We start from the raw sequence: 22,188 nt of genomic DNA on the forward strand, positions 1-22,188 counted from the left end.
CGGGGCCGCTTGTTTACGCCGCGCAGCTGTCAGCGCCGCCCGGCCCCGCCCCGACGGCCGAGCCACCGGCCCCGCGCGGCTCCCTCGGCTCGGCACGGCCCGGCCCGGCCCGGCCCGGCCGCCGCTCTGCCGGGCGCCGCCGGATGCCGTCACCGCCGCCCGCCCCTCCCGTCCCGTGCTGCATCGCCGGGTCCGTCACGGACCCCCCGGCAACCCCTCCGTGCCGCCCGCCAGGGGCACCGCCACTATCGGGGCCGTTCCCCGTCGCCGGTACCGGGCACGGCCCGGGGCTTTGCACGGCCTCTCCTGCAACCGAACATGGGGCTGACCGTGCCACCGCGGGGTACCCTGTGCCAGCCCAGGCAGGAAACCCGGATCTGCGCTGTGGGAGCCGTGAACCCCCGCCACGGGCCCGCAGCAGTGACCGGGGGTGTAAGGCTGCCTGCAGGGAAGAGCACGCAGAAGATGCCCCGTCTCCCACCTGGTGCAGCAAGTGGTGCGTTATGCTGTGGCACGGGGCTGGCAGGACATGAGCGCTGCCACATTAGCCTGTTCCAGCCCTGGCAGACCCCGGAGCAGAGAGTTCCCCAACCAGGCTGCGGGAATCGTACTTCCCATGAGGTCCTTATCGTGGGGCTGCAACCCCAGATCGGTGTGCAGCAGCCTGACAAAGAAACTGTCTGGTAAGGAATAACACAAGGAAAAAAATCTATGAGCCCCATGTCAAGAGAGAGACTTCCACCAAGGAGGAAAGGTGAGAAGTGAAATACACAGCTTCAGTCATTTGTAAAGAACAACGTACTGTGGGCACGGTACCGTGTCATTAGCAACACAAATGCAGCAGAACCCACAGTGACCTGAACCCAAACTGACCTGAATCTTCCACATCTGCGATGAGTCTGGCAGCTTGGGGCAGGAGCAGGTCCTAGTGCTCTTTCCAGAGAAAAGGAAGTCACTCAGATACCATGATCAAGATCATGAAGCATTAGCAATCACACAGGAAACAGTCACCTTGGTAACTGAGATGCTGAGAACAGCCCAGAAAATCTAGCACAGGGCAGGCTGCTGTTCTAAACTGGGTTAGTTCTGCAGGGCAGCACCCTGACTGCAGGTATTTGGGCTGGGCCGACCCTGGCATCCAGCCTCAAGTGCTGCACCAGAGACCACCAGCCACAGGGGCTGTGGTGCCCCAGGCCCACCTTAAGGGCCACTGTCCCACCAGGGGGAGAAGGCACCCACCCAACAGGCAGCACTCACCTCAGTGTCACTGCAGCATCCTCAGGAGTCGTCCCTGTAGCTGGCAAGCTCAGACCTACCCTTGGGGACACAGGGACCAGCTGTGCCCCATGGGGTTATATGGAGAATGCATGGACAGAGGCAGGTCGGAGCTGGAGTCCGGACTGGTGGTGGGAGGGAGGATGGGACACAGGCTGCCTGCCCCACCCATGAACCTTACCTCTGGATGCCTCCTTTGGGCGCTGGCAGCCGTGCCAAGGCAGGTGAGGAGCTGCTGCACGCAGCCCTGTGACATGAGGAGCTGACAAAGGGCCCTTGTCACCACGGGCTTATGGCGGTGCTGCGGGGCAGGGCAGGCGGGCAGGAAGCACCACGCTCTTACGCAAACCACTGGCCTGGGACCTGCGCTGACCCCACAGCCCTGCCAAAGAAAACACCAGGGTCGGGAAGCACCTGGCTGCAGGTGGCACATCACCACAGACCGGGAGGAGACCTGCTGTGCCAGCAGCCCCTGGGCCCAGCTGCAGAAGGAGCAGAGAGAGGCCACCAGCAGGGATCTGAGCGGCTGCCGTGCCCCACTCACCTCACAAGGGCTGCCAGGCACCCCTCTCTGCCCCGAGCCATGATGCAGCGAGGGGTGAAACAGCTACTGCCGCACATCTGCCAGGCACAAACCCTCATCTCAGACTTGGGGACTGTGGCTCAGAGACACCAGTGCAGCCCAGGAGACAGCAGAAACAGCCGCTCCATGCAGCAGTGCCCAGCAAACTGGCAGCACTACTGCCGGCCCATTGTACTGTCCCATCCTGTGAGGTCTGCCCTGCTAGGATCCCCTGGGGTTCTCACTATGGCCACAGGGGCCAAACTGCTCACTGGGGGTGGGAGAGTCCCCCACACTCCCCTTCTCTGAGCACACTGGTGTGGCTTGGCTGCACACACAATCAACAGAAACCCACTTTCATGGAAAAATCAGGTTCATTTTCAGAATACAACTGCCCATCTGCCTAAGCTCCCTGGGAAACAGAGCAGCATAGGGCTGCACTCCTGCCTGCAAACATCCCAGCCTGGGGGACCTGGAGGATTGCAGGTGAAAGCAGCTAGTGAGCAAGTAAAGGGCAGAGTGCCCACACAGAGAAACCAGCAGAGAAAACCAAGTAACAGGCAGCAACAGCAGGCAGAAACTTCTGGATGCACCAAATCAATAGCAGAAGGTTTACCCAGCACAGAGCAGCCTGCTCTGCCCCATTGCCAGCAGAGGTGAGCCCACAGTCCCTCTGCTGTGCTGTCCAGCCTTCTCCCTGCACACATCCTTACACTATCCCAAAGCTAAGGCTGCAGTCCCTTTCCCTGGAGTCTCCCCAGTCTGTCCCCTCCACCCTGGATACTACCAGCAGGTCTCTTAGTGCTGAGGGAGCTAGGACTGCCATGCTCCAGGCAGGACCTGTGGTCTACAGGGTCCAGCTGGCTCCAGCAGCTCTACTCATCTCTGACTCCCAGACACAACATCTCACTGTAGGCACATGCAGGGACACAGGCCCAGCCCAAACACCCTGACCTTGTCCTTGCAGTACAGCTGCAGACACAAACAGCAGCTGCTCAAGGTGGGTTCTGTAACTATCTGCCTTAGGCTTTGTCAGCAGCAGTCGTAATGCTCCACAGCCTAGTCTGGCTCTGCCCCTGCTCTGGGCTGCGGGATGTGCCCTTCCATCACCTGTCCTGGACAGCACCCTGTCATCACCTGCTGTACAGGTGCAGGGATTTCCTTGCCCAGCCTAAGTGCATAAGGTGCCTGTGGCACTTGGGGCGTTCCACAGTAGTGTCACGCACAGGAACACACACACACACACGGGCAAGGAACACAAGGCTGGGAGCCCACCTGCAGCCCAGCAGTAGGAATGCCATGTGCCCGTGGGCTTCGGTGGGCTGGGGAGGGGGTGCTCACAAGCAAACCCAGCCCAAAGACCAGCAGGTGTGGCTGGCACAGCACTGAGGGGCAGACTGGCCCATGCTCCAGGCTCACTCATGGAACAGCTGCCAGCCTTCCATGGCTTCACACCACCCCAGGAATGGGGGGCTCAGCCTCACAAAGTGTCTCCCACCCCATTGCTGCCCATCTGCCAACTGCCAAGACTTGGCAGGGCCAAGATGTCAGCAGCCACTGCACTGGGCAAAGGGAACATGGGGCAAAGAGACTTTGCAGTGAAGGGCATCTTCCTGCCATGGCCTCCAGCACCTGCAGCCACAGAACTGAGCCAGGCTTGAAGGTATTTCCCTGTTTGCCCAGGTCTTTAGTTTAGCTTCACTTGAATAGGACAGTATCTGCTTTGTGTGCAATCCTCAAGCTTCCTCTTGGGTACTGTGGCCAACTGTTCCTTCAAGTCCTGTTAAAGCTTATTCCTTGCCATGTGGCACAGGACTCACTAGGTGGGAACACACTGTGACAACATCCAACACTAACAACATAAACACAGAGTGGCTGCTCTGGTTGTCACCTGGGTGCAAAGGCCAGAAGAACACCAACAAGCACACAGATCCACTCTTGCTTGTTCCTGGCAGTCTGTAGGTGCTGTAGGATTATAAAGGCATCGATGCCTCAGTTGCTCAGGCAAACCACCAGCTTCACTGCACCATTTCTGCCTGCAGCAGAAATGGGTCTGTATGGAGGGCACTGCAGGGACACCCTTCCCTGGAACCAGAGCAGGGACTGAGTCAGGATGCCAGGTGCAGCCAGCCAGTGCTTCAAGGGACTGGGCCCACCTGTCCCCATGCCTGGGGCAGCCACCCCCACCTGCAGCCCAGCCAGATTGTGGTCATCCAACTGGATCTGCCCAGTCCTGGCATCTCTGTAGGCCAAGGAGAGTCTCCCAGGAGAGTCAGCCTCCACCGTGGCCTTGGGACCTCTGCAGCCACTTCTGGGACCAGACTAGGGTACTGCTGCCAAAAATTTGGTCTGCTCTCCCCTAGACTGGCTGCAGGAGATGCTGCAGGGACATCTCCCAGCCAGACCAAGGACACCAAAAGAAAAACACTTCCCTGCACTCCCTTATGGATTGTGCTCCACTGCTGAGCCACCAATTGGAAAAGCACATGTGCCCTGGCCTTTCCTGGCTGCCAGAGCTAGCCTCACCCCACGAGAGTACCTGCTCTGCTACTGCCGGTGAACTGTTGAAGTGTGGCTTGCTCCCCCTGCTTCCTAAATTTCCCTGCCAGCAAGCAGATTTCATGGAAGATAAAAGAGGATTTCCTCTTCCTTTCTTCGTAGAAGCCAGCAGAAGGTAGCAGAAAGTGGCAGACGTGGCTGCAGTGGCTTGTGACGCAGTTTTACCCAACTTAAGAGAAACTGTTATCTTCTGCGGCAGGATGCGTGCACAGGGACATCCCACCCCAGCCACTCGCCCTACACTGTGAAGCCTCACACACCTCGGCTGCTGACACAGGCAGCAGCCAGCTGCTTACGGGAAACCCCCAAGAAGCAGCCGTGGCCCCAGCCTTTCCCCACAGACACTTCACACCCACGCCAGTGGGACCCCCAGGAGCTCCCCCAGCCTTGCCGTGCGGCAGGTGGAGGTGCTGCCCCACCGGCAGCAGCTGCCCTGCTGGCGCTGGCCGAGGGCTCCGGGGGCACGCAAGAGCTATTTGTCCTTGCTGCCAGGGAGCCAGGCAGCAGCGCTGGGGCTTGCTGGAGCTGGCTGGAGCGGTCAGAGCAGGGAGACTGGGGTCATGGCTGGCTGCGGCCGTCGGGAGCAAAGGCGGACGGCCTGCCGTGCCGCACTGCAGGGAGGAACGGCACGGCTTGGGCAGCAGCCACGGCCACCTGGCCTCCAGGGACACCCAGCCCCGCTCTGCCCCGAGCAGCCGCGCTGGCAGCGGGCTCCGCACAGCCCCGCAGCCCCACCGCGCACCAAAGCGAGCAGCGGTTCTCAGGCTGGGCGGGCAGTTCGGCACAGGAATTTGCCAGGCGCAGGCCGTTCCCCAGCTCAGCGAGTTACGGGTGGCCCTGGGCGCTCCGTTCCGGCAGCTGCCGGCTCAGACGCAGCCCGCACGGGACGGCCGGGCCCGCAGAGCCCCGGCGCCGCTTAGACGCGGCCGGAGCGAGCAGCACCCGGGCGAGCCGCACCCGGGCGAGCCGCAGAGCCCCATCGCGGCGCTGCCGGTGCCCCCGCCGTCCTATGGCCGCTCGGCCGCTGCCTCGCCCTCACTCCCCTCCGGGGAGAAACCCGCATCGTGCAGGGGGGAACGGAGCCTCTCCCGGCCGAAGGCGGATGGCGAAACGACCGGGGACTCCCCTGCCAGCCGGCCGCAGGGCCCGGAGCACCCCGCGCCGGGCCGACACGCAGCCACGGCAGACGGCTCCGAGCCCCGGTGCCCGTCCCCGCGGCAGCGACCCCGGGCCCTGCGCCACTTCCGGGCCCCGGCACGGTCCCGGTGGCGGCGGAAGCGGCCGAGGTTCCGGTTCCGGGTGAGCGCTCGAGGCGCCGTTGTCAGCGGCCCCGCTCGGCTCTGCTCCGCTCGGCCCGGCCCGGCTCGGCTCCGCTCCGCTCCCCTCGGCTCCGCTCGGCCCCGCTCCGCTCCGCTCGGCCCCGCTCGGCCCGGCCCGGCCCCCGCCTGCCGCCACCATGTCGGTCCCCAGCGCTCTCATGAAGCAGCCGCCGATCCAGTCCACGGCGGGCGCCGTGCCCGTCCGCAACGAGAAGGGTGAGCTGGGCGCTCGGGGCTCGGCGGGGAGGCCGGGCGGGCGCGGGGCCGGGACGGGGGTGCGGGGCCGAGACCGCCGCTGACGGCCGGCACCCGCAGGCGAGCTGTCCATGGAGAAGGTGAAGGTGAAGCGGTACGTGTCGGGCAAGCGGCCCGACTACGCGCCCATGGAGTCCTCGGAGGAGGAGGACGAGGAGTTCCAATTCATCAAGAAGGCGAAGGAGCAAGAGGTCGAGCCCGAGGAACAGGAGGAGGAACTGGCCAACGACCCCCGGCTCCGGCGCCTCCAGAACCGCATCGCTGAGGATGTGGAGGAGCGGTGAGTGCTGGGTCAACAAGAGCTGAGCCCCCTTTGCCTATCTGGGGCCGGGGGGCTGGGACTCTACACTGCAAGGAGAAACTCCACAGGGCAGAGCTGGGAACATTATCCAGGCAGTGCTGGAGCGTTTGTGACTTCTCATATCCACTGTGCCTTGGGCTGCTTTCCAGCCAGGAGCCAGCCAGGCACAGTCCATGTCCAGGTGTGTGTGGGTGGATGGTAGGAGAAACAGGCACCAAAACAGAAATTAGAGCAGCGTGCTGAAGCTCGGGGTAGCAAGGAAGGATGGTGTCTCGTGAAATGCACTCTGGGCAGCCCATGGCCTCCCAGCTCAGTTGGTGAGGGTGATGAGAGCCTCCACCACGTTGCCCATGTGCTTGCGCAGATTGCGCTTCACTGCAGCCTGTGATATTTCCGTCTCCATCATCCGCAGAAAAGCACCACTAAGTGCTGTTTGCCTCCCATGGAGCTGCTGTTGGTTTTGTTTCCACTAACAAGGAGTCTTCTCATTTGGAACAGCATTCTTCCTTGAAGCATTGACAGGGAAGAGCTGGCAGTGCCCAGGCACTGTGACCTGGTAGAGAACATATCAATTCTGGCCATGTTTGGCAGTCCCAGTGCTTACTGTGGCCTTGCTAGAAGTGATTTGTGAACAGTCACTTTCCTGCAGCCCCCTTACGTTCCAAGTGCTGTGCATCACCTGGGGTCTCTTGCAGGCTGGCAAGGCACCGCAAAATCGTGGAACCTGAAGTGGTCGGAGAAAGCGATTCAGAAGTGGAGGGGGGAGAAGCTTGGCGCCTGGAACGGGAGGACACCAGTGAAGAGGAGGAGGAAGAGATTGATGATGAGGTGTGTTTGCAGAGCCAGATAATGGGCCTAGGAAAGCTGGAAGGGCACAGGCTGGAACTGCCCTTTGCATGGATATGTGGGCTGTCTGATGTATCTGGACAAGTGTCACACCTAGCCACGACTTAACCATGTAAGTTATCATCCTCTGGCATGGAACAGGACACTGGGGGAGGCCACGCCACGTCCAGACAGGCAGGTGCATCTTCTCAAAGCCAACACTGCAGACGTGACGTGTTTCACAGGAGAGAGAGAAGTGGTAGCAGGGCAGGCCTCTGACTGCTCTGTGCTTGTCCCCGTTAGGAGATTGAGCGTCGGCGTGGGATGATGCGTCAGCGAGCACAGGAGAGGAAAACTGAGGAGATGGAAGTGATGGAATTGGAAGATGAGGGTCGGTCTGGAGAAGAGTCTGAGTCAGAATCCGAGTATGAGGAGTACACGGACAGCGAAGATGAAATGGAGCCACGTCTCAAACCGGTCTTTATTCGCAAGTAGGTGATGGAAGTGTGTAGGCTGGCCCTGGATCGTGGTAGTCAGAAGCTGGGGCCCAAGGAGACCTTGCTGCCATGGTCTCTTCTCACTGTGAGAAGCCATTGACCTCCTTGGGGTGGGATGGGATGGTCACAGCCTGGCAGGGCACAGCTAGGGAGCAAGGAGCAATCCCTGTACCCACAGCCCTGTATCAGTTGCATTGGGTTGCTGTGGCATCAGGCTGTGGAGTCTGACCAGAGCTCTTGGTCAAGGGCCATATAGTGGCAAAAGAACGTGGTAGTACCCAGGAAGGGGAGAGCCCTGGGACTTGACCTATCCCTGGAGAGGGCAAAGGCTGAAAGCAGTTGCAGTGTGGGAGCCAGTGAGAGGCTGAGCGACTGCACTGGCTCGTGGGAGGGCTGAAGGCTGTCATGGCCCTGCTTGCAGGAAGGACCGGATCACAGTCCAGGAGAGAGAAGCAGAAGCTCTGAAGCAGAAGGAGCTGGAGCAGGAGGCAAAGAGGATGGCAGAGGAGAGGCGCAAGTACACGCTTAAGGTACGGAGGGGTGGGCTGGAGGCTGGAGGGGGCAGCCACTGCAGCAAGTTTAGCTTGGGCCTCACTGCAGATTGTAGAAGAGGAAGCAAAGAAGGAGCTGGAGGAGAACAAGCGCTCACTGGCAGCACTGGATGCACTCGATACAGATGATGAGAACGATGAGGAGGAGTATGAGGCCTGGAAAGTCCGTGAGCTGAAGCGTATCAAACGAGACCGCGAAGAACGAGAAGCGTAAGTATTGTCTCTCAGACTAGAGGCTGAGACCCCACCTTTTCCTCAGGCTGCCCTTTGGCAGCAGGGTCCCAGCTGGACTGAATGCCCAGAGTCCCTCCTGCCCACCCTTGGGGTGCCTTTGCTCCCTAGCAGTAAATGTGTAAGCTCTCATGTGTTAGCTGGTGACAGCCTCTCTCCCGGGAGATGCTGTGGGGACACACAGTCTCAGGAGCTTCTCTCCCACCCAGCATGGAGAAGGAGAAGGCAGAGATCGAGCGTATGCGGAACCTGACAGAGGAGGAGCGCCGTGCTGAGCTCCGGGCCAATGGTAAAGTCATCACCAACAAGGCAGTAAAGGGCAAATACAAATTCCTGCAGAAGTACTACCACCGCGGTGCCTTCTTCATGGTGAGTGTGCTTAGGGCCAGGCCTGGCTGCACTGGCTGCAGGTGTGAGACTGCAGGGCCACCTTTTCCCTGTGGGGAGCCTCCCCTCTCCCTGGGTGTCCTCAGGCTGGGGGTGCCTGGGACAAGAGCCAACCTTCAGAGGCAGCATGGGGCTAAAGCTGACCCAGAGTGACCTCACCAGAGCGTGTCAGGTTAGGGGTTCCCAGCTGAAATGGAGCTGAAGCTGCAGAGCTGTCCCTGTGTTGGTGTTCGGGCTGACAGACCCAGCCAGAACCAAATCAGCTCTGGATGGGCCACTGGAGAAGCACCCTGGGGAACAGTGCTCACTCACATCCCCCACTCCAGCAGGAGTTAATAGGGCTGCAAGTACTGTGGTGGCCCTGGCAGAGCAGCAATATGACCTTCAGGCAGCTTCCCCCACTGCTGCCAAGACTTGCTGGAACCTTTTAGGCTGAGCAAGTGTGTCCTCCTGCAGGATGAGGATGAGGAGGTGTACAAGAGGGACTTCAGTGCTCCGACCCTTGAGGACCACTTCAACAAGACCATCCTGCCCAAAGTCATGCAGGTGGGTGTCATGCTGGCAGACAGTGCCCAGCCCATATGCCAAGAGGTGGAAGTTCTGGGCAGGGGGAGGACCTGGTCCTGCTTCCCCTCTGAACAGCTGCTCACAAGTTCTTCTGCTCCCCAGGTCAAGAACTTCGGGCGCTCGGGGCGGACGAAGTACACGCACTTGGTGGACCAGGACACCACCTCCTTTGACTCTGCCTGGGGCCAGGAGAGTGCGCAGAACACCAAGTTCTTTAAACAGAAGGCAGCGGGAGTGCGCGATGTCTTTGAGAGACCCTCGGCCAAGAAACGAAAAACTACCTAAGAGCATGGGCTGGAGGGTCTGGTGTGGCTGATGCTGGCAGGAGGGTGCCGCTCTGCCAGCTGCCAGAGCCTGGGCAGGGCCAGAAGGGACATGTTCCAGGACTCCCGTGGTGGCAAGCCCTTCCCCTGCCTGTACCATGCCTACCCTGATGAGGTGTTCCACTCCCTGTGCTGAGCAGACCCGATGGGTTCCTTGCCCATGCAATGTAGAGGATGATGGCCTGTGGTGCTGGCCAGGCTGGTGGCCACACTATGTCCCAGCAATGGCCACTGTGGAGCCTTGGCAGTGTCTGGAACATTGCAGCACCGCCCCTGGCTCCAGCACATCCACTTTGGAAGAATTACTTGGACTTCTGCACCTCTCTGGTTTACAGCCCCTTGCTTGTACTGTCCCTGATGTCAGTCTGGGCCCTGTTTTGAGGTGGTCAGTGGTGACCCTCTCTCCTTACCATGGTTCTGCAGGGCTTGGCTTTTCTACCTGTGTGGGGTGGGAGGGTTTGATTAAAGATTTGATTTTCTTACACATTCTGGCCCCATTCTTCTTCAAGACAGGCCATCCTGTTGTGTGCCTTCCTTGTGAGCCAGGGTGAGCTGGGGCAGCACAGAAGGCACCAGCCTGGGCAGGACATGTATGATCAGCTGTCACCACTGCCTCAGGCCTGTGCCTGTCCAGCCTGTGCTGCCCCAGGGGCAGAGATTAAAAGAGGGGATAACAACATGTCTCACTGCTCAGGCAGGTCACTTTCTCCTGCTGTAGTCACGGTGCCCAGCTGGCACTGCCAACACTATGCCACATGACTGGGCCCCACTTCTGGGTACCATGCACTCAGGACCAGGGGCATGTGCTCAGCACCGTGTAGACCACAAAGACAGCCCAGTCCCACCAGTGCCTTTATTGGTATGGCGAGAAGCCCTTGCCCAGCAGCCCATGGCCTCCCAGCTCAGTTGGTGAGGGTGATGAGAGCCTCCACCACGTTGCCCATGTGCTCGCGCAGGCTGCGCTCCGCTGCGGCCCGTGATATTTCCATCTCTGTCATCTGCAGAAAAACAGCCACAGCCCTGTACAGCACCCGCAGGGCCCTGCAGGCTGGGACAGTGGGGGACACCCACCCATGGGGACCCTGGACCGGCCTCAGGGCAGGCATGCACCGGCCTCCGTGGGTGCAGTTTCCCACCCACGATTTGGGACATGTCACAGCCTGCTTGGGGTCTCACCCCTACTCACAATCAGCTCTAGATCCTCCTTCTTGATGGTGACTTTTGCCAGTTCTTTCTCCCTACGACAAGAGATGGACAAACCTCCGGTGACCAACAGTCTCCACTGGCCACTGTCCCGGTGCTCCTTCGGCCGCGAGGGGGGCAGGAGGGACCCCTCGCAGCAGCGTGGGGCTGGGGAAGGGCCGGGATGTCAGACAGGGAAGCAGATGCCTGGGTCGTGTCCCGAGTGGCGACAAGCTGCAAGACTGCCCCGGAGCGAGCGCGGACGGTTACCTCTCCTGCTTGGCTTTCTGCTCCCGGGACCTCCGGTCTCCGATCACCGACATAGCCTGCCAGAAGGAGCGCGGTCACCCCGCTGCGCGGCACCGGGCGGCTCAGCGCCACGCCGGCAGCAGGGGCACCGGCACCGGGGCGGGCGTGCCGGCGCGGTGGTCAGCGCCCGGCTCGGCTTCGCTGCACGCAGCGCCCGGCCTCCCACCCTGGCCCGGTCCCGTCCCGCCGCCGCACCGTCTCCAGGTTGGAGCTCTGGATCTCCTTCTCCTCCGCGTAGTCCGTGACGCGCTCCAGGTCCGCCGCGCCGCTATCGTGCTTCCGCGGCTTCTCGGCCGCGCGACCGCCCGCCCCATCGCTGCCGCCGCCGGAGCCGTTGGGCTCCGTCTCCAGCTCCAGCTCCACATCGCCCTCCGCCGCCATGCCGCCGCCGCCGCGGCCCGCTTCCGGTCACGTGCGCCGCCAGCGGGGGCGCGAGCGGCGCGCGCCGCCAGAACCGGGGCGGGCACGGCGGGCGGCGGGACCGGTCCCGCCGAGCGGACATGACCCGCGCTCCCCGGTGCTCCCGGCGCTCCGGGCAGGTCGGAGCCAGCAGTGCCGGCACTCCCGGGCTTTCGGGCCGCTCGATAGCAGCGGGCCTCCGGCGCTTCCCGCCCATGGCGGTACCCGGGAATGCCGGGTCAGGACCCCGATATGGCTCCCACCGCCGCCACACGGATGGTCGGACGAGGCAGGCCGCAGCGGGGCCCTGGCCAGGTCCTCGGGCGCTGCCGGAGGCGGCCGAGCCGCCGCCGTGCTTGCCGGTGCCCCAGAGCCGGGCCGTCGGCGGCCGTACCGCGGCGCGGCCCCGCTGCCGCGGGCTCAGGCGTGCCCGCCCCCGCCGCTCTCACGCGTCTCACGTGTCACCCCCGCGCTGTGCCCCGCCAGGGGTGGTACCGGGGACGCGGGGGATCCGTGTCACTGCGGCCCCGGCCCCGGTCCCGGCCCCCGCCGTGTCTCATGGCTCCGCCAGCACAAAGCCTGGGTGGCTGCGGGGCAGCTGCAGAAAGGTGACGCCAGACCACCGCAGAGTCCCTGGGTCCCCTTGCTTGTCCCCAGCCTGCGGCGTGCCGCTGCCCGCTGGATGTGCTCCATGCCGTCCCTTGGGTGCCTCTGTGCCCGGGGCTACTCCACCCTCCACTAAACTCCACATCGCGCAGCCCCTCCACACAGCTCTGGGGTCAGGGGGACATCGTGCCCCTCATCCAAGTTCATGTCCAGGCCACCTGCTAGGGCCTCACCCTGCCCGAGGAGGGACCGGGTCTGGGCAGGGATGCCCACGGCCAGGAGTCACTGGACAGTGCCCATTGAGCACCCCAGGGGCGGCTGCCTGGAGGGAACAGCGAGCAGATGGCAGGGCGGGCCGAGTTGACAATCCCCTAATCCCATCAACGCCGCGGGGGCTGAGCAGAGACGAGCTGGGCCATGGCGGGCACAGCGGTACGGGGGCACCTCCTGCACCCGCTGCTTTTCCAGGTGGGACTTGGGGTCTGGCAGGGCTGGGAGCACGGCTGGGAGCGAGTCTGGGTGGGTAGGGTGTGCTGGGCCAGGCTGGGGAGCAGTGCTGGTCCCCTGGGATCCCCACTGACCGTGCCCCTCCCCAGCTCTGCTGCAGCTGTCACGGGCTCCGCGTGTCCACGAGCACGCGTATCCTCTACACGCTCCTTCATGTCCTGGCCTCTGCTGTGTGCTGCCTCATGCTGTCCCGCACTGTAGCCCAGACTATCACGGAAAAGGTGATAGAGAGAACTGGGACACCCAGGGTATTGGGGGTGCCAGGGGTGCTGGGGCTCTCAAGGGTACCATGAGTTCTGAGGGTACTGGGCTGCTGGCACATCAGGTCATCCAGGGGAGCACTGGGCATGCCAGAATTGCCATGGGCATCAGGAGTACTGGGATTCTGAGGATACTGGGATGGTGGGAGAGTGACAGGGCTGCTGAGAGTGCCAAGGGTGCTGGAGGTGCCAAGGGGGAAGGGGTGCTGGGGTACCAGAGATGAGGATTTGCCTGGCATACTGGGGGTCCCAGCAGTCCCGGGGTACTGAGAAAGGTATTGGGAATGGTGGGAATATCAAAAGTTTGGATGTGCTGGATGCCATGGGCACTGGGGGGTGATGGGTGGACACACCAGCAGCCCTGTCCCATCAACCACTGTGCCTGCCAGGTGCCCTTCTCAGTGGTGTTGTGCCAACACCTGCCCGGGGGCACAGACTGTGAGCAGCTGGTGGGCTCCTCGGCAGTGTACCGGGTCTGTTTTGGCACTGCCTGCTTCCACCTGGCACAGGCTGCCCTGCTGCTCAACGTGCGCTCCAGCTCTGACTGCCGTGCGCAGCTCCACAATGGGTAAGGATGGGCCATGGGGCTGGGACAGGGTGTCCTGGGATGGGACTGCCCTGGGGTGGGGCTGTCAGAGGCTCTGTCCTGCTGAGTCCTGCCCTGTAGGTTCTGGGTCCTGAAGCTGCTGGTGCTGGTGGGCCTCTGGGCCGCAAGCTTCTTCATCCCTGAGGACAACTTCATCCAAGGTGTGTCCCCCACCCTATATGAGCTGGCACCCTGGGCACCCCTTTTGGTCCCCCCTTGCCCTGTGCCATCTCTACCTCTGTCCTCTTCCCCCAGCCTGGCACTACACGGGTGTCTGTGGGGGCTTCGCCTTCATCCTCATCCAGCTGGTGCTGATCACAGCCTTTGCACACACCTGGAACAAGAACTGGTGAGTGCCGGGGTGCTGGGTGGGGTGGGTACGTGCCCACTGCCACTGCTCATCCACTCTTCCGCAGGCTGACAGGCGCTGCACAGGACAAGCGCTGGTATCTGGCCGTGCTGTTGGCCACGGCTGCCTTCTACACCCTTGCCTCTGCCGCCTTCTCCTTCCTCTACAAGTTCTACACCCACCCAGCTGCCTGCCACCTCAACAAAGCACTGCTTGCCATCAATGGCAGCCTCTGTGGCATCATGTCCTTCATCTCCATCACGCCGTGTGTGCGGCTCAGTGAGTACCACACAGCACAGCATGGTGGGGGCTGCCGTGCTGCCTGGCCAGCTGTGTCCTGGGCTGCGGGCGACTGTGGGCCCCAGCTCAGGGCCAGCACTTGGGCACTGGAGGAGAACACTGGCCCTTCCTATACCTCGGCACAAGGCATTGGACGGGCGAGTGGCAGGAGGGGACTGCCCAGGCCCACTCAGAGCCCCTGCCACCAGCTCATGTTACTCCAGGGACTCCAGTAACACCTCTATCCCCACTCTTGCAGAGCAGCCGCGGTCAGGGCTGCTGCAGTCCTCAATAATCAGCTGCTACGTGATGTACCTCACCTTCTCTGCGCTGTCCAGCCGCCCTCCAGAGAAAGGTGGGTGTCCCTGTCCACCACCAGCAGCCCCCGCCACAATGCATGCCCTTCTCACCTCCACCTCCCCGCAGTGCTGTACCAGGGGCAGAACCTCACTGTCTGCTTCCCGGGGGTCCGGCAGGATGAGCTGCAGACAGAGGACACCACCGTGGCTGTGCTGGGCGCTGCTATCATGTATGCCTGCGTGCTCTTTGCATGGTGCGTGTACCCTGCCCAGGCACAGCTTGGCAGCCAGAGGTGTCCTGAGGGGTGGCAGGACAGGACAGGTGGGGCATTGGTGGGTGCACAGGGGCAGCACAGCAGAGCTCCTGTGGCTGTTGGGAATCCATGGGGCAGGCTGGCAGCCTAGCACACGGTGATGGGTGCCTGTGTAATCATTTCTGCCTCTCCTGGGCACAGCAATGAAGCCTCATACCTCGCTGAGGTCTTTGGGCCCCTCTGGATGGTCAAAGTCTACAGCTTTGAGTTTAAAGTGAGTATGGATGCAGCTGTGCTCCATGTCCTCCTGCTATGGGCACCCACCACCTCAAGGCCCTGTCCCAGCCCCAGAGAGGCGCAGGTCTGTCTAGCCAAGCACAGACGGCTGCCCACACCACCTGCCCTGGCATCTGGCAGGGCTCAGCCTGGCCATGGTGGCCACAGGGCTGGGCAGTCACCACTCTGCTCTCCCTGCAGAAACCTTCCTGTTGTTTCTGCTGCCCTGAGAAGATGGAGGAGGAGCTGAGAGGTGAGTGCAGTGTCTGTGTGCAGGGATGGGACAGTGGGCAGAGCCTGTGTCCCAGCCTGGGAGTGCCATGCCCCCACACTCCCCCAGGCACTGACCAGACGTGTGAGCAAGTAGAGGAGAGTGCCAGGGGACAGTTCATCATCCAGGATGAGCAGGACCGGGTGGTCTACAGCTACTCAGCTTTCCACTTTGTCTTCTTCCTTGCTTCGCTCTATGTTATGATGACACTCACTAACTGGTTCAGGTAGGGCTCTGTGCTGCTGCCCACCGCTCCCTGCTCTCACTCAAAACCTCTGTGCTGGACCGTGATGATACCACCGGGCTGGCATCTGCTGGGGATGCTCAGGGCTCTGTGCCCACAGACCTGCACTGCTCCAATGGCAGCTGTGCAGCACAGCAAGAAGGGCTGGAGGGCCCATGGAAGGGACATACCCAGGGGCACATGGCCACTAGCCACTGAAACCCCCTGTGTTGGCATACTTTGGGTACCCAGTCCTGCCCTCTCCCACCAGCTATGAGAATGCAGTGCTGGAGACCACCTTCACACATGGCAGCTGGTCAGCCTTCTGGGTGAAGGTGTCCTCGTGCTGGGCTTGTGTCCTGCTCTACCTGTGGCTGCTGCTGAGCCCCTTCTGCCTCCATGGCTCCCCACAGCACCGACACAGCAGTACAGGGCCACGCATGGTGCGGCGCCGACGCACTCCACAGCGCATCAACGTCTCCACATAGTCCTTGCCAGGACAAGCTGCGCTCAGGGCTGGTCCCTGCTGTGCCCCGTGCCTGTGCCCTAGCCCTGCTTTGTCCTGGCCTCCCCTGACCCCCTGTCCCAGGAGACAGCAGTATCTGAGAGCCTGAGGGGAACATGGTGGGTGGATGCTCCCACGGATACCCAAAAGGCCAGAGCCAGCTGGTGGCAGGTGCTCAGCCCACAGCCTGGCTGCCCTGGCCTCACTGGGTGCACTGGGGGAGCAGGGCTCTGCCCTGGCTGCCACTGCCGTGGTGCATTCACTGTAAATACCTGCTTCAATACATTTTTATACAAAACTCTGAACTGAGCCTGTGCCATTGCCCTGCGCAGGCTGCTGCCATGGAGATGGAGGGAGGGAGTGCCAGCCGTGTGGAACACCTCTAGTCAGCAGCACTGCTGCAAGTCCCCACAGAGCCTGGCCCAGATGGGGGGTTCTGCCAGACCCCTGTGCTGCAGGCAGTGCAGGCTATCCTCTGGGCAGCAATGCCTTGCTCATGCCTGCTGCAAGCACAGATCACTGGGCAGCCTGCCACAGCCACTGGCATGGCCCTATGGGCCCTTCACTGGCAACTGCTGCAACACCATGTCCTTGGGGCTCCCCAGATACCCCAGCCAGGGCAGATGCACAGGAGGACTTGAGTGCTCTTCCTAGCAGGGGTGGACTTCCAGATCAAGCTGCTGCTGGTGGATGGGAAGTAAACCACATTACAGACCTGGGACACAGCTGGGCAGGAGAGGTGAGAGCACAGGGCCAGCAGGCCTAGGGCTGTGGCAGGGCTCCAGCAGCAGCCCCACAGCAGCCAGTGACTGCACCAGTGGTGGTGACAGCCCCAGCACTTACTTCCACAAAGCCCATGGCATGCTGCTGCTCTACAACATCAGCTCCCTAAGCAACTTCCTCAGCATCTGCCAGTGGATTGAGGACATCAAGGTGGGAAGGGTCCAAGAGGCACTCAGGCCCCAAGAGAGGGGCAGGAGCCTTGAGGCTTTCAGGGGGTTGGGAGGTGCTGTGCCCCAACCTGTCCTGGGAAACAGGGATGAGGCAGGCAGGAGTTGGGCTACTGCCACCCAAGGAGCCCCCCCCAGGAAAAAGGAGAGTGCTTCCCATAACCGTTTCTCTTTTCTTGGTGCTTCTATCAGGCCTGGAACTGCACTTGGGTCCCAGGTTCAGCACAGGTATGATGTGAGGCAGCCAATGTGGCCATAGGCTGCCAGCCCCAGAGAGCCCCATGCCACCCTTCTGTACTGCAGTCGAGCAGTCACACCCATTGATGCTGGTGGGGAACAAGATGGACCTGCGGCCTGGCCTGGCTGAGAGGGTCCACACAGAGAAAAGGCAGCTGGCCATGGTGAGCAGCAGCTCCTCAGGGCCCCACTGACATTCCCAGGCCCACGGCTGCCTGTTCTGCGAGACCAGCGCGAAGGACGGCACCAGCGTGGTAGAAGGCAGCGCCGCATCTGGCCCGGTGAGGAGCCCAGGCTGCCGCGGGAGCCGCCGCTGTGCTGTCGGATCGGGCTGATGCCACTGCTAGGGCCCTGCAGGGAGGTGAAAAGGCCGACGGGCACCGGCCTCGGCACTGGGCCGGATGTCGCCGCCGCCGGCCGGGCAGCTGCGGCTAGGCCCGCCCCGGCCGTGCCGCAGCGCGGCCCTCCCCCGGTGCGCAGGCCCGGCCGCCATCTCTCCACCGCCGCCCTCCGGCCGGCCCGGAGCCCCGGCTGCGCCCCGGCCCGCTGCGGCGCCACGCCGTCCAGCTCCGCTGCTCCAGGCTCCCCGCTCTCCCTCCGCCCCGGGGCGCTCGGCCCTCAGCCCCCGCTGATCCCCGGGTGCTGCCCCAAGGGCCGCCCAGGTCCGACCCCACCTTTGTTCCTCGCCGTCGAGATGCCGCCGCTTGACTCCCCGCGGCCGCGATTGCTCCGCCAATAGCCGTGCTCACCCACCCCCCGCCCGGCGCACGGACGAGCAGACGCAGCGTGCAGGGCTCCACAGCTACTTTAATAGGGGACGGCGCCACCGGGCGCGGGGCGATGCCGGAGGTCCCGGCGGGACCCGGCCTGGGGCGGCGCGGGGCATCCTGCCGGCGGGACCGGCCCTGGGGCGGCAGCCCGGCGCGGCCGCCCGCTACTTGTTGCCCTCCTTCTTCTCGTTGGCCTTCTTCTGCTTCTGCTGCATGATCTCCGAGTCCCTGCGGGGAGCGCGGCGAGGCTGGCGGCGGGGCCGGCACCACCGCGGGGCGGGAGCAGGGAGCGGGGCAGGGGAAGCCGGCGGGCCGGCCCGGCGCTCACCTCTGCTTGCGGGCGGCAGCCGAGAGCCCGTCGTCCCGCCGCTTGCCCTTGCCCGAGTCGCTCTGCTTCTTCAGGTTCTTCTGCCGCGCCAGTTCGCGCTGGTTCCCGCCTGCCACAGCGCGGCCACCTCAGCGCAGCCCGGCCCCGCGTACCGGCCACCCCCCATACCCCGGCCCGACCACCGCCCGCCGGCGCATCACGGCGTGGCCCCTGACCCCGGCCCCGCCGCACTCCCGGGTCCCAGAACAGCCTCCCACGACACCTGTCAGCCCCAGCCCCCTTTCCTTCCTTCCCCCCAACTCACGGGTCATGGCGCCGCTCCCTCCCACCTCCACTCCACCGCCACGTCCCGCACTGACCCCCCCCGCGCCCCGCCCCGCCCCGCGCTTTAAGGGACGCCACAGCCAATCATTGCGCCGATCCACCCCCCGCTGCACTCCCATTGGCGCGTCTCTGCGGCAAGGCCCCGCCTGATTGGCCGCGGGCTATGGCCTCCCTGCTGCCGGCGGGGGCGAAAAAGCCGGAAGGTTCGGCGCACGCGCCGCAGCCGCCTCCGCGCGACAGGATGCGGAGCGCGGGGGGACCGCCCCCCGCCGTGACGTCACGAGGCGTGCGGGAGCGCTGCCAGGCTGGGAGAGCGGTGCGGGCGGTGCGGGACGGGGCCGGCGCCGTCCCGCCCCTCCCTCAGCCCTCCCCACGCAGATTTCTTCTCCGCCCGCGGGAGTGCGGGGCGATGTGGGGAGGACGGTATGAGAACTCCTCTATCTCTTCGGTCAGGCTCTGAGGCGCTGCGGGGCCGCTCAGATCTCTCCTTCCGCCGAGGGCGGTGCGGGGGATCTACAGGGAGGGACGGCTATAAGCGCTATGCGCGCCAAGAGGGTGCGGGACGGGCATCCGTCCCTGCACAGCCCAATTCGCCTACGCACGCGGGGCTCGGCGGCGGTATCGGGTCGTGGCGGGGGTTCTGCGGGCCGGTACCGGATGGAGGGCTCTGGCGCTTCGCCAGCCGTGAGAGCTCGGTGTGGATCACCTACGGACGAGGTGCGGCTGCGGTGGGACACCCGACCCACCAAATGCTGTGGGATCCTCTTCCTCCCCGTCGCTTCAAGTACCAGGTGCCGTAGGACCACCGCCCGCCCTCGCACCCCGCCTCCCACACCTTGCTGGCCGGGTCCAGCTCCAGGGCTCTCCTCAGGACGAGCGCCGCCTCTGCGTCCCGCCCCTGCTCTGCCAGAAGCTGCGGGGAGAGGAGCGGACGGTAGCTGGACGGCTGGGCCGAGGGGAGCGGGGCGATGCGGAACGATGCGAGTCCCACCTGCCCGCGCCGGACCAACGCCCGACCGTTGTCGGGGCTGATCCGCAGGGCCGCCTCGCAGGCCGCCAGCGCCTCTTCCGTCCGCCCCAGCTTCAGCTCGGCAGCCGCGCAGTTGTTGAGGCACTTCACACGCTGCTCCCGCAGCTCCTCTTCCTCCTCGGGCCCGGGCGGAGCTGCGGGGCGAGTTGCGGCCTCAGCGCCCCAGCTCCACAGCCCCGGGCCCTCCCCCTTCCGTCCGGTCTCACCGGCGGCGGGGCCGTCTAGGGCACGCAGGGACAGCCGGTACGATCGCAGCGCCGCGGCGAAGTCACCCCGCGCGAAGTGGAAGTTGCCCCGCTCCCTGCGCTGCGAGCCCAGGCGCAGACGGACGGCGGGTAGCAGCGGCTGCGGGTCGGGGCCGTCCCGCACCTCCAGCAGCGTCACCTCGAACAGCAGCGGCGCCTCGGGCGGCACGTCGGGCTCCCTGCTGGTACAGCGCCGGCTGCCCGCGACCCCTGCCCTGCCGGCGCCACCGGCTCTGGTCCTGTCCTCGCCCGTCCCTCTTGCCTGCCCGCCCCGGTCCGTCTGCCCTCCCGCCCCCTGCCCGCTCGCCTTACCTGCCCGGGCGGCCATAGGCGTAGGGGAAAGCGGCGAGGAAGAAGGAAACCTCCCCGGGCTGCATGGTGGGGACGCCCAGCTCCAGAGCCTGTGGACGGGCACGGTGGGGCTGGCGGGTCGGGGCCCACGGCGGCGCTGAGCTCGCACGGCACTGAACCGCGCACCGGTTCGGGCTCACCTGCACGACGTCCCCGTGACCCGGCACGAAGATGAGCCGCGGGTCCCGCTCCACCAGCCCGCCGTCCTCCAGGGCGCCCAGCAGCTTCACGGACACCTCTTGGCCCGGCAGCGGCCGCGGCCCGCCCAGCCCGGCCCGCACCACGCGTTTCCGCAGCAGCCGGTCCTCTGCGAGGGAGGAGGCGCTGAGAGCCAAGCCGGGAGTCCCGAAATTGGCATTCCTTGCTCCACTCTGTCCGGTCCCGGCCTGGGCTGGCCCTGAGGCCCGTCGGCACTCACCCGTCAAGTCGCTCCAACTGTCGGAAGCGAAGAGCGGCCCGAAGCCGCCGGGCCCCGGCACTGCCAGCGCCTCCAGCCGCCGGTAGAAGAGCTGCTCCTCCTCGCGCACCGACGGCACCGCGATGGCGGTGTGAGGCAGCCGGAACCGCACCCGCCGGTCCCGGCCAGGCCTCCGCGGCCGCTCGCCGGCCCCCGTTTCCCTCTCCGGAGAGCCGCCGGGCGACGGGCCCGGCATGTCCGCCCCCGGCCCCCCTCGCCACCCGCCGCTACCTGCTGGCCTCGGTCCGGGCCCACGCGGGGTTCGGCGGCGGGTGCCCACGGCCCCCAGCCCGCACCGGGCGTGTCGCCGCCCGTCCCGCCGCGCCGCGACTGCCGGGGGTTGCCCGGGCCGGGGACACCGCGGAGCGCATGCCGCCGCGCCGTTACCTAATGCCGGGAAGCGGCTCAGGGGATTAGTCCGGGTCGGCGGCAAAAATAGCTGGGCCAGGGCGAGCCCCGCCACGGGGCTCCCGCCGCCCGCCCCGCCCGCTGCTGCCCCTCGGGACCGCCCGCCCGCCGCCGTCGCGCGTTCCAGGCAATGCCGCGGCCCGGCGTCTCCGGTACCGAGGCTGTGGGCCGAGTCTCTGGCTTATCCCAGCTACCAGCGTAAGAATCACTTTGAATGCCTCCATCCAAAGCTGTCTCATAGCAAAAGCCTAATTCTGCAAGAAGCGAGTCCTCCCAAGCAAACTGTTGCTGCAGTTTTTTCCTTGCTCATCCAGACCTGTCTTTGAAGGAGCGCCAACTGCTCCAGCTCTGAAACACCTGGGGCTAGCTCATTCCCAGCTCCGTGGAGGGCCATGGCTGCATGGGGAGAACCAGAAACAAAGACCCGATCTTTTGCTAAAGCCTGAGCCAACTCGGGGAATGTGTTACTTTAGGTGGTGGCTTCCCCCTTACCCAGGGCCAGCTCTCCATGCAGGTCTCACTGCAAGCAAGGTCTGTAGCCACCCTGTTTGCCAAGTGTTCCAGGCATCAAATATACAAATCCTTCATCAGATGCCTGTTTCTCCTCAATTGAACCTTATTCCTTCAATGCAGTTGTAGCATAGTGAGGGTTATCTAGGCAGCCACCACCACAACCCTTCCTCATCCTCTGTCCCTTCTGCCAGAAAGTTTCCCTAGGCCTGTGCCAACTTCACCCAGGCTGCTCTGAGCACCAGCAGTGATGCTCTGGGCCAAACATGCTGAAGAGTTTTACCTGTGTTCAGTGCCCCAGCTGCCACCAGGTCAACAGTCACAGAGCAGGGAGCAAAGCCAGGATTAGAACCACGTCCCTAGCTCTCCTTGGCTTGATGGAGAGCACTGTCCTGCCCAGCAAGGAAGCAGCATTCCAGTCTGGTGTAACATGGGTAATTGCCAGCTGTCAGGGGAGCTTGCTGTATTCCTTTTCCTTGCAAGAGTGCTCCAGACAGACAGGTGCAGGGCTCCTGCCAGTCTGTGCAGGGACCACTGGACATCACATGCTCCTCCAAAGGTGCCTAGACACCCGCATACATTAGGGGCAGAGCAGCTACCACAGCAGCAGAGCACAAAAGG

General features: G+C 63.8%; 5 protein-coding genes across 10 annotated transcripts; 2 read left to right on the forward strand and 3 right to left on the reverse strand.

Annotated features, from left to right (window-relative positions):
- The first annotated feature begins 5,681 nt into the window (after positions 1 to 5,681).
- On the forward strand, positions 5,682 to 10,138 carry MFAP1 (microfibril associated protein 1). Its single transcript, XM_021541820.4, has 9 exons — positions 5,682 to 5,931; positions 6,031 to 6,250; positions 6,967 to 7,099; positions 7,400 to 7,587; positions 8,015 to 8,123; positions 8,194 to 8,354; positions 8,585 to 8,744; positions 9,219 to 9,308; positions 9,432 to 10,138. Exons 1-9 carry the CDS (start codon positions 5,853 to 5,855, stop codon positions 9,612 to 9,614), a joined length of 1,323 nt encoding a protein of 440 aa, XP_021397495.1. The 5' UTR covers positions 5,682 to 5,852; the 3' UTR covers positions 9,615 to 10,138.
- A 348-nt stretch (positions 10,139 to 10,486) lies between these two features.
- Positions 10,487 to 11,553, reverse strand: HYPK (huntingtin interacting protein K). Its single transcript, XM_021541821.3, has 4 exons — positions 11,339 to 11,553; positions 11,105 to 11,160; positions 10,839 to 10,890; positions 10,487 to 10,650 (listed from the first exon to the last, which is right to left on the reverse strand). The coding sequence occupies exons 1-4, from the start codon at positions 11,522 to 11,524 to the stop codon at positions 10,555 to 10,557; spliced, it is 390 nt and encodes a 129-aa protein (XP_021397496.1). The 5' UTR covers positions 11,525 to 11,553; the 3' UTR covers positions 10,487 to 10,554.
- Positions 11,554 to 12,060: 507 nt separating this feature from the next.
- SERINC4 (serine incorporator 4) lies at positions 12,061 to 16,251 on the forward strand. 2 transcript variants are annotated; one of them, XM_085589140.1, is made up of 12 exons: positions 12,061 to 12,616; positions 12,745 to 12,876; positions 13,305 to 13,483; positions 13,583 to 13,662; positions 13,757 to 13,850; positions 13,918 to 14,129; positions 14,389 to 14,484; positions 14,556 to 14,682; positions 14,884 to 14,956; positions 15,160 to 15,211; positions 15,299 to 15,455; positions 15,724 to 16,251. In XM_085589140.1, the coding sequence occupies exons 1-12, from the start codon at positions 12,566 to 12,568 to the stop codon at positions 15,938 to 15,940; spliced, it is 1,470 nt and encodes a 489-aa protein (XP_085445266.1). In that variant the 5' UTR covers positions 12,061 to 12,565; the 3' UTR covers positions 15,941 to 16,251. The 2 variants fall into 2 exon arrangements, with proteins under 2 accessions (XP_085445266.1, XP_085445265.1); XM_085589139.1 differs by having other exon boundaries at positions 15,160 to 15,455; positions 15,724 to 16,064.
- A 1,680-nt stretch (positions 16,252 to 17,931) lies between these two features.
- SERF2 (small EDRK-rich factor 2) lies at positions 17,932 to 18,605 on the reverse strand. The gene is made up of 3 exons (XM_021541785.3): positions 18,547 to 18,605; positions 18,243 to 18,351; positions 17,932 to 18,142 (listed from the first exon to the last, which is right to left on the reverse strand). The coding sequence occupies exons 1-3, from the start codon at positions 18,551 to 18,553 to the stop codon at positions 18,079 to 18,081; spliced, it is 180 nt and encodes a 59-aa protein (XP_021397460.1). The 5' UTR covers positions 18,554 to 18,605; the 3' UTR covers positions 17,932 to 18,078.
- A 304-nt stretch (positions 18,606 to 18,909) lies between these two features.
- LOC144246941 (peptidyl-prolyl cis-trans isomerase FKBP8-like) lies at positions 18,910 to 20,984 on the reverse strand. Of its 5 annotated transcripts, none has more exons than XM_085589141.1 (5): positions 20,154 to 20,984; positions 19,803 to 20,020; positions 19,402 to 19,730; positions 19,169 to 19,272; positions 18,910 to 19,079 (listed from the first exon to the last, which is right to left on the reverse strand). In XM_085589141.1, the coding sequence occupies exons 1-5, from the start codon at positions 20,843 to 20,845 to the stop codon at positions 19,043 to 19,045; spliced, it is 1,380 nt and encodes a 459-aa protein (XP_085445267.1). In that variant the 5' UTR covers positions 20,846 to 20,984; the 3' UTR covers positions 18,910 to 19,042. The 5 variants fall into 5 exon arrangements, 4 of the variants coding, with proteins under 4 accessions (XP_085445267.1, XP_085445270.1, XP_085445269.1 ...); XM_085589144.1 differs by having other exon boundaries at positions 18,978 to 19,272; positions 20,154 to 20,499; positions 20,611 to 20,984; XM_085589143.1 differs by having other exon boundaries at positions 18,978 to 19,272; positions 20,154 to 20,242; positions 20,333 to 20,984.
- Between the last annotated feature and the right edge of the window lie 1,204 nt (positions 20,985 to 22,188).

Source organism: Lonchura striata, chromosome 10, assembly GCF_050655825.1.
Source record: "Lonchura striata isolate lonStrDom1 chromosome 10, ASM5065582v1, whole genome shotgun sequence".
In the NCBI taxonomy this organism is placed as follows: domain Eukaryota; kingdom Metazoa; phylum Chordata; class Aves; order Passeriformes; family Estrildidae; genus Lonchura; species Lonchura striata.

Bases quoted from the DNA above. Each gene is read 5' to 3' on its own strand.
- LOC144246941 (XM_085589141.1), bottom strand. From the start codon at position 20,845: ATGCCGGGCCCGTCGCCCGGCGGCTCTCCGGAGAGGGAAACGGGGGCC. The intron at 19,731-19,802 runs GTGAGACCGGAC...CTCGCCCCGCAG, and splicing joins CCTAGACGGCCCCGCCGCCG to CTCCGCCCGGGCCCGAGGAG. The intron at 19,080-19,168 runs GTGCGTAGGCGA...CCCTCCCTGTAG, and splicing joins ATACCGCCGCCGAGCCCCGC to ATCCCCCGCACCGCCCTCGG.
- SERINC4 (XM_085589139.1), top strand. From the start codon at position 12,566: ATGGCGGGCACAGCGGTACGGGGGCACCTCCTGCACCCGCTGCTTTTC. The intron at 13,484-13,582 runs GTAAGGATGGGC...CCTGCCCTGTAG, and splicing joins CGTGCGCAGCTCCACAATGG to GTTCTGGGTCCTGAAGCTGC. The intron at 14,683-14,883 runs GTGCGTGTACCC...TCCTGGGCACAG, and splicing joins GCCTGCGTGCTCTTTGCATG to CAATGAAGCCTCATACCTCG.
- SERF2 (XM_021541785.3), bottom strand. The intron at 18,143-18,242 runs GTGAGCGCCGGG...CGCTCCCCGCAG, and splicing joins GCTGCCGCCCGCAAGCAGAG to GGACTCGGAGATCATGCAGC.
- HYPK (XM_021541821.3), bottom strand. From the start codon at position 11,524: ATGGCGGCGGAGGGCGATGTGGAGCTGGAGCTGGAGACGGAGCCCAAC. The intron at 10,891-11,104 runs GTAACCGTCCGC...CTCTTGTCGTAG, and splicing joins CAGAAAGCCAAGCAGGAGAG to GGAGAAAGAACTGGCAAAAG. The intron at 10,651-10,838 runs GTGAGTAGGGGT...GTTTTTCTGCAG, and splicing joins AGGAGGATCTAGAGCTGATT to ATGACAGAGATGGAAATATC.
- MFAP1 (XM_021541820.4), top strand. From the start codon at position 5,853: ATGTCGGTCCCCAGCGCTCTCATGAAGCAGCCGCCGATCCAGTCCACG. The intron at 8,355-8,584 runs GTAAGTATTGTC...TCTCCCACCCAG, and splicing joins GACCGCGAAGAACGAGAAGC to CATGGAGAAGGAGAAGGCAG. The intron at 8,745-9,218 runs GTGAGTGTGCTT...GTCCTCCTGCAG, and splicing joins ACCGCGGTGCCTTCTTCATG to GATGAGGATGAGGAGGTGTA.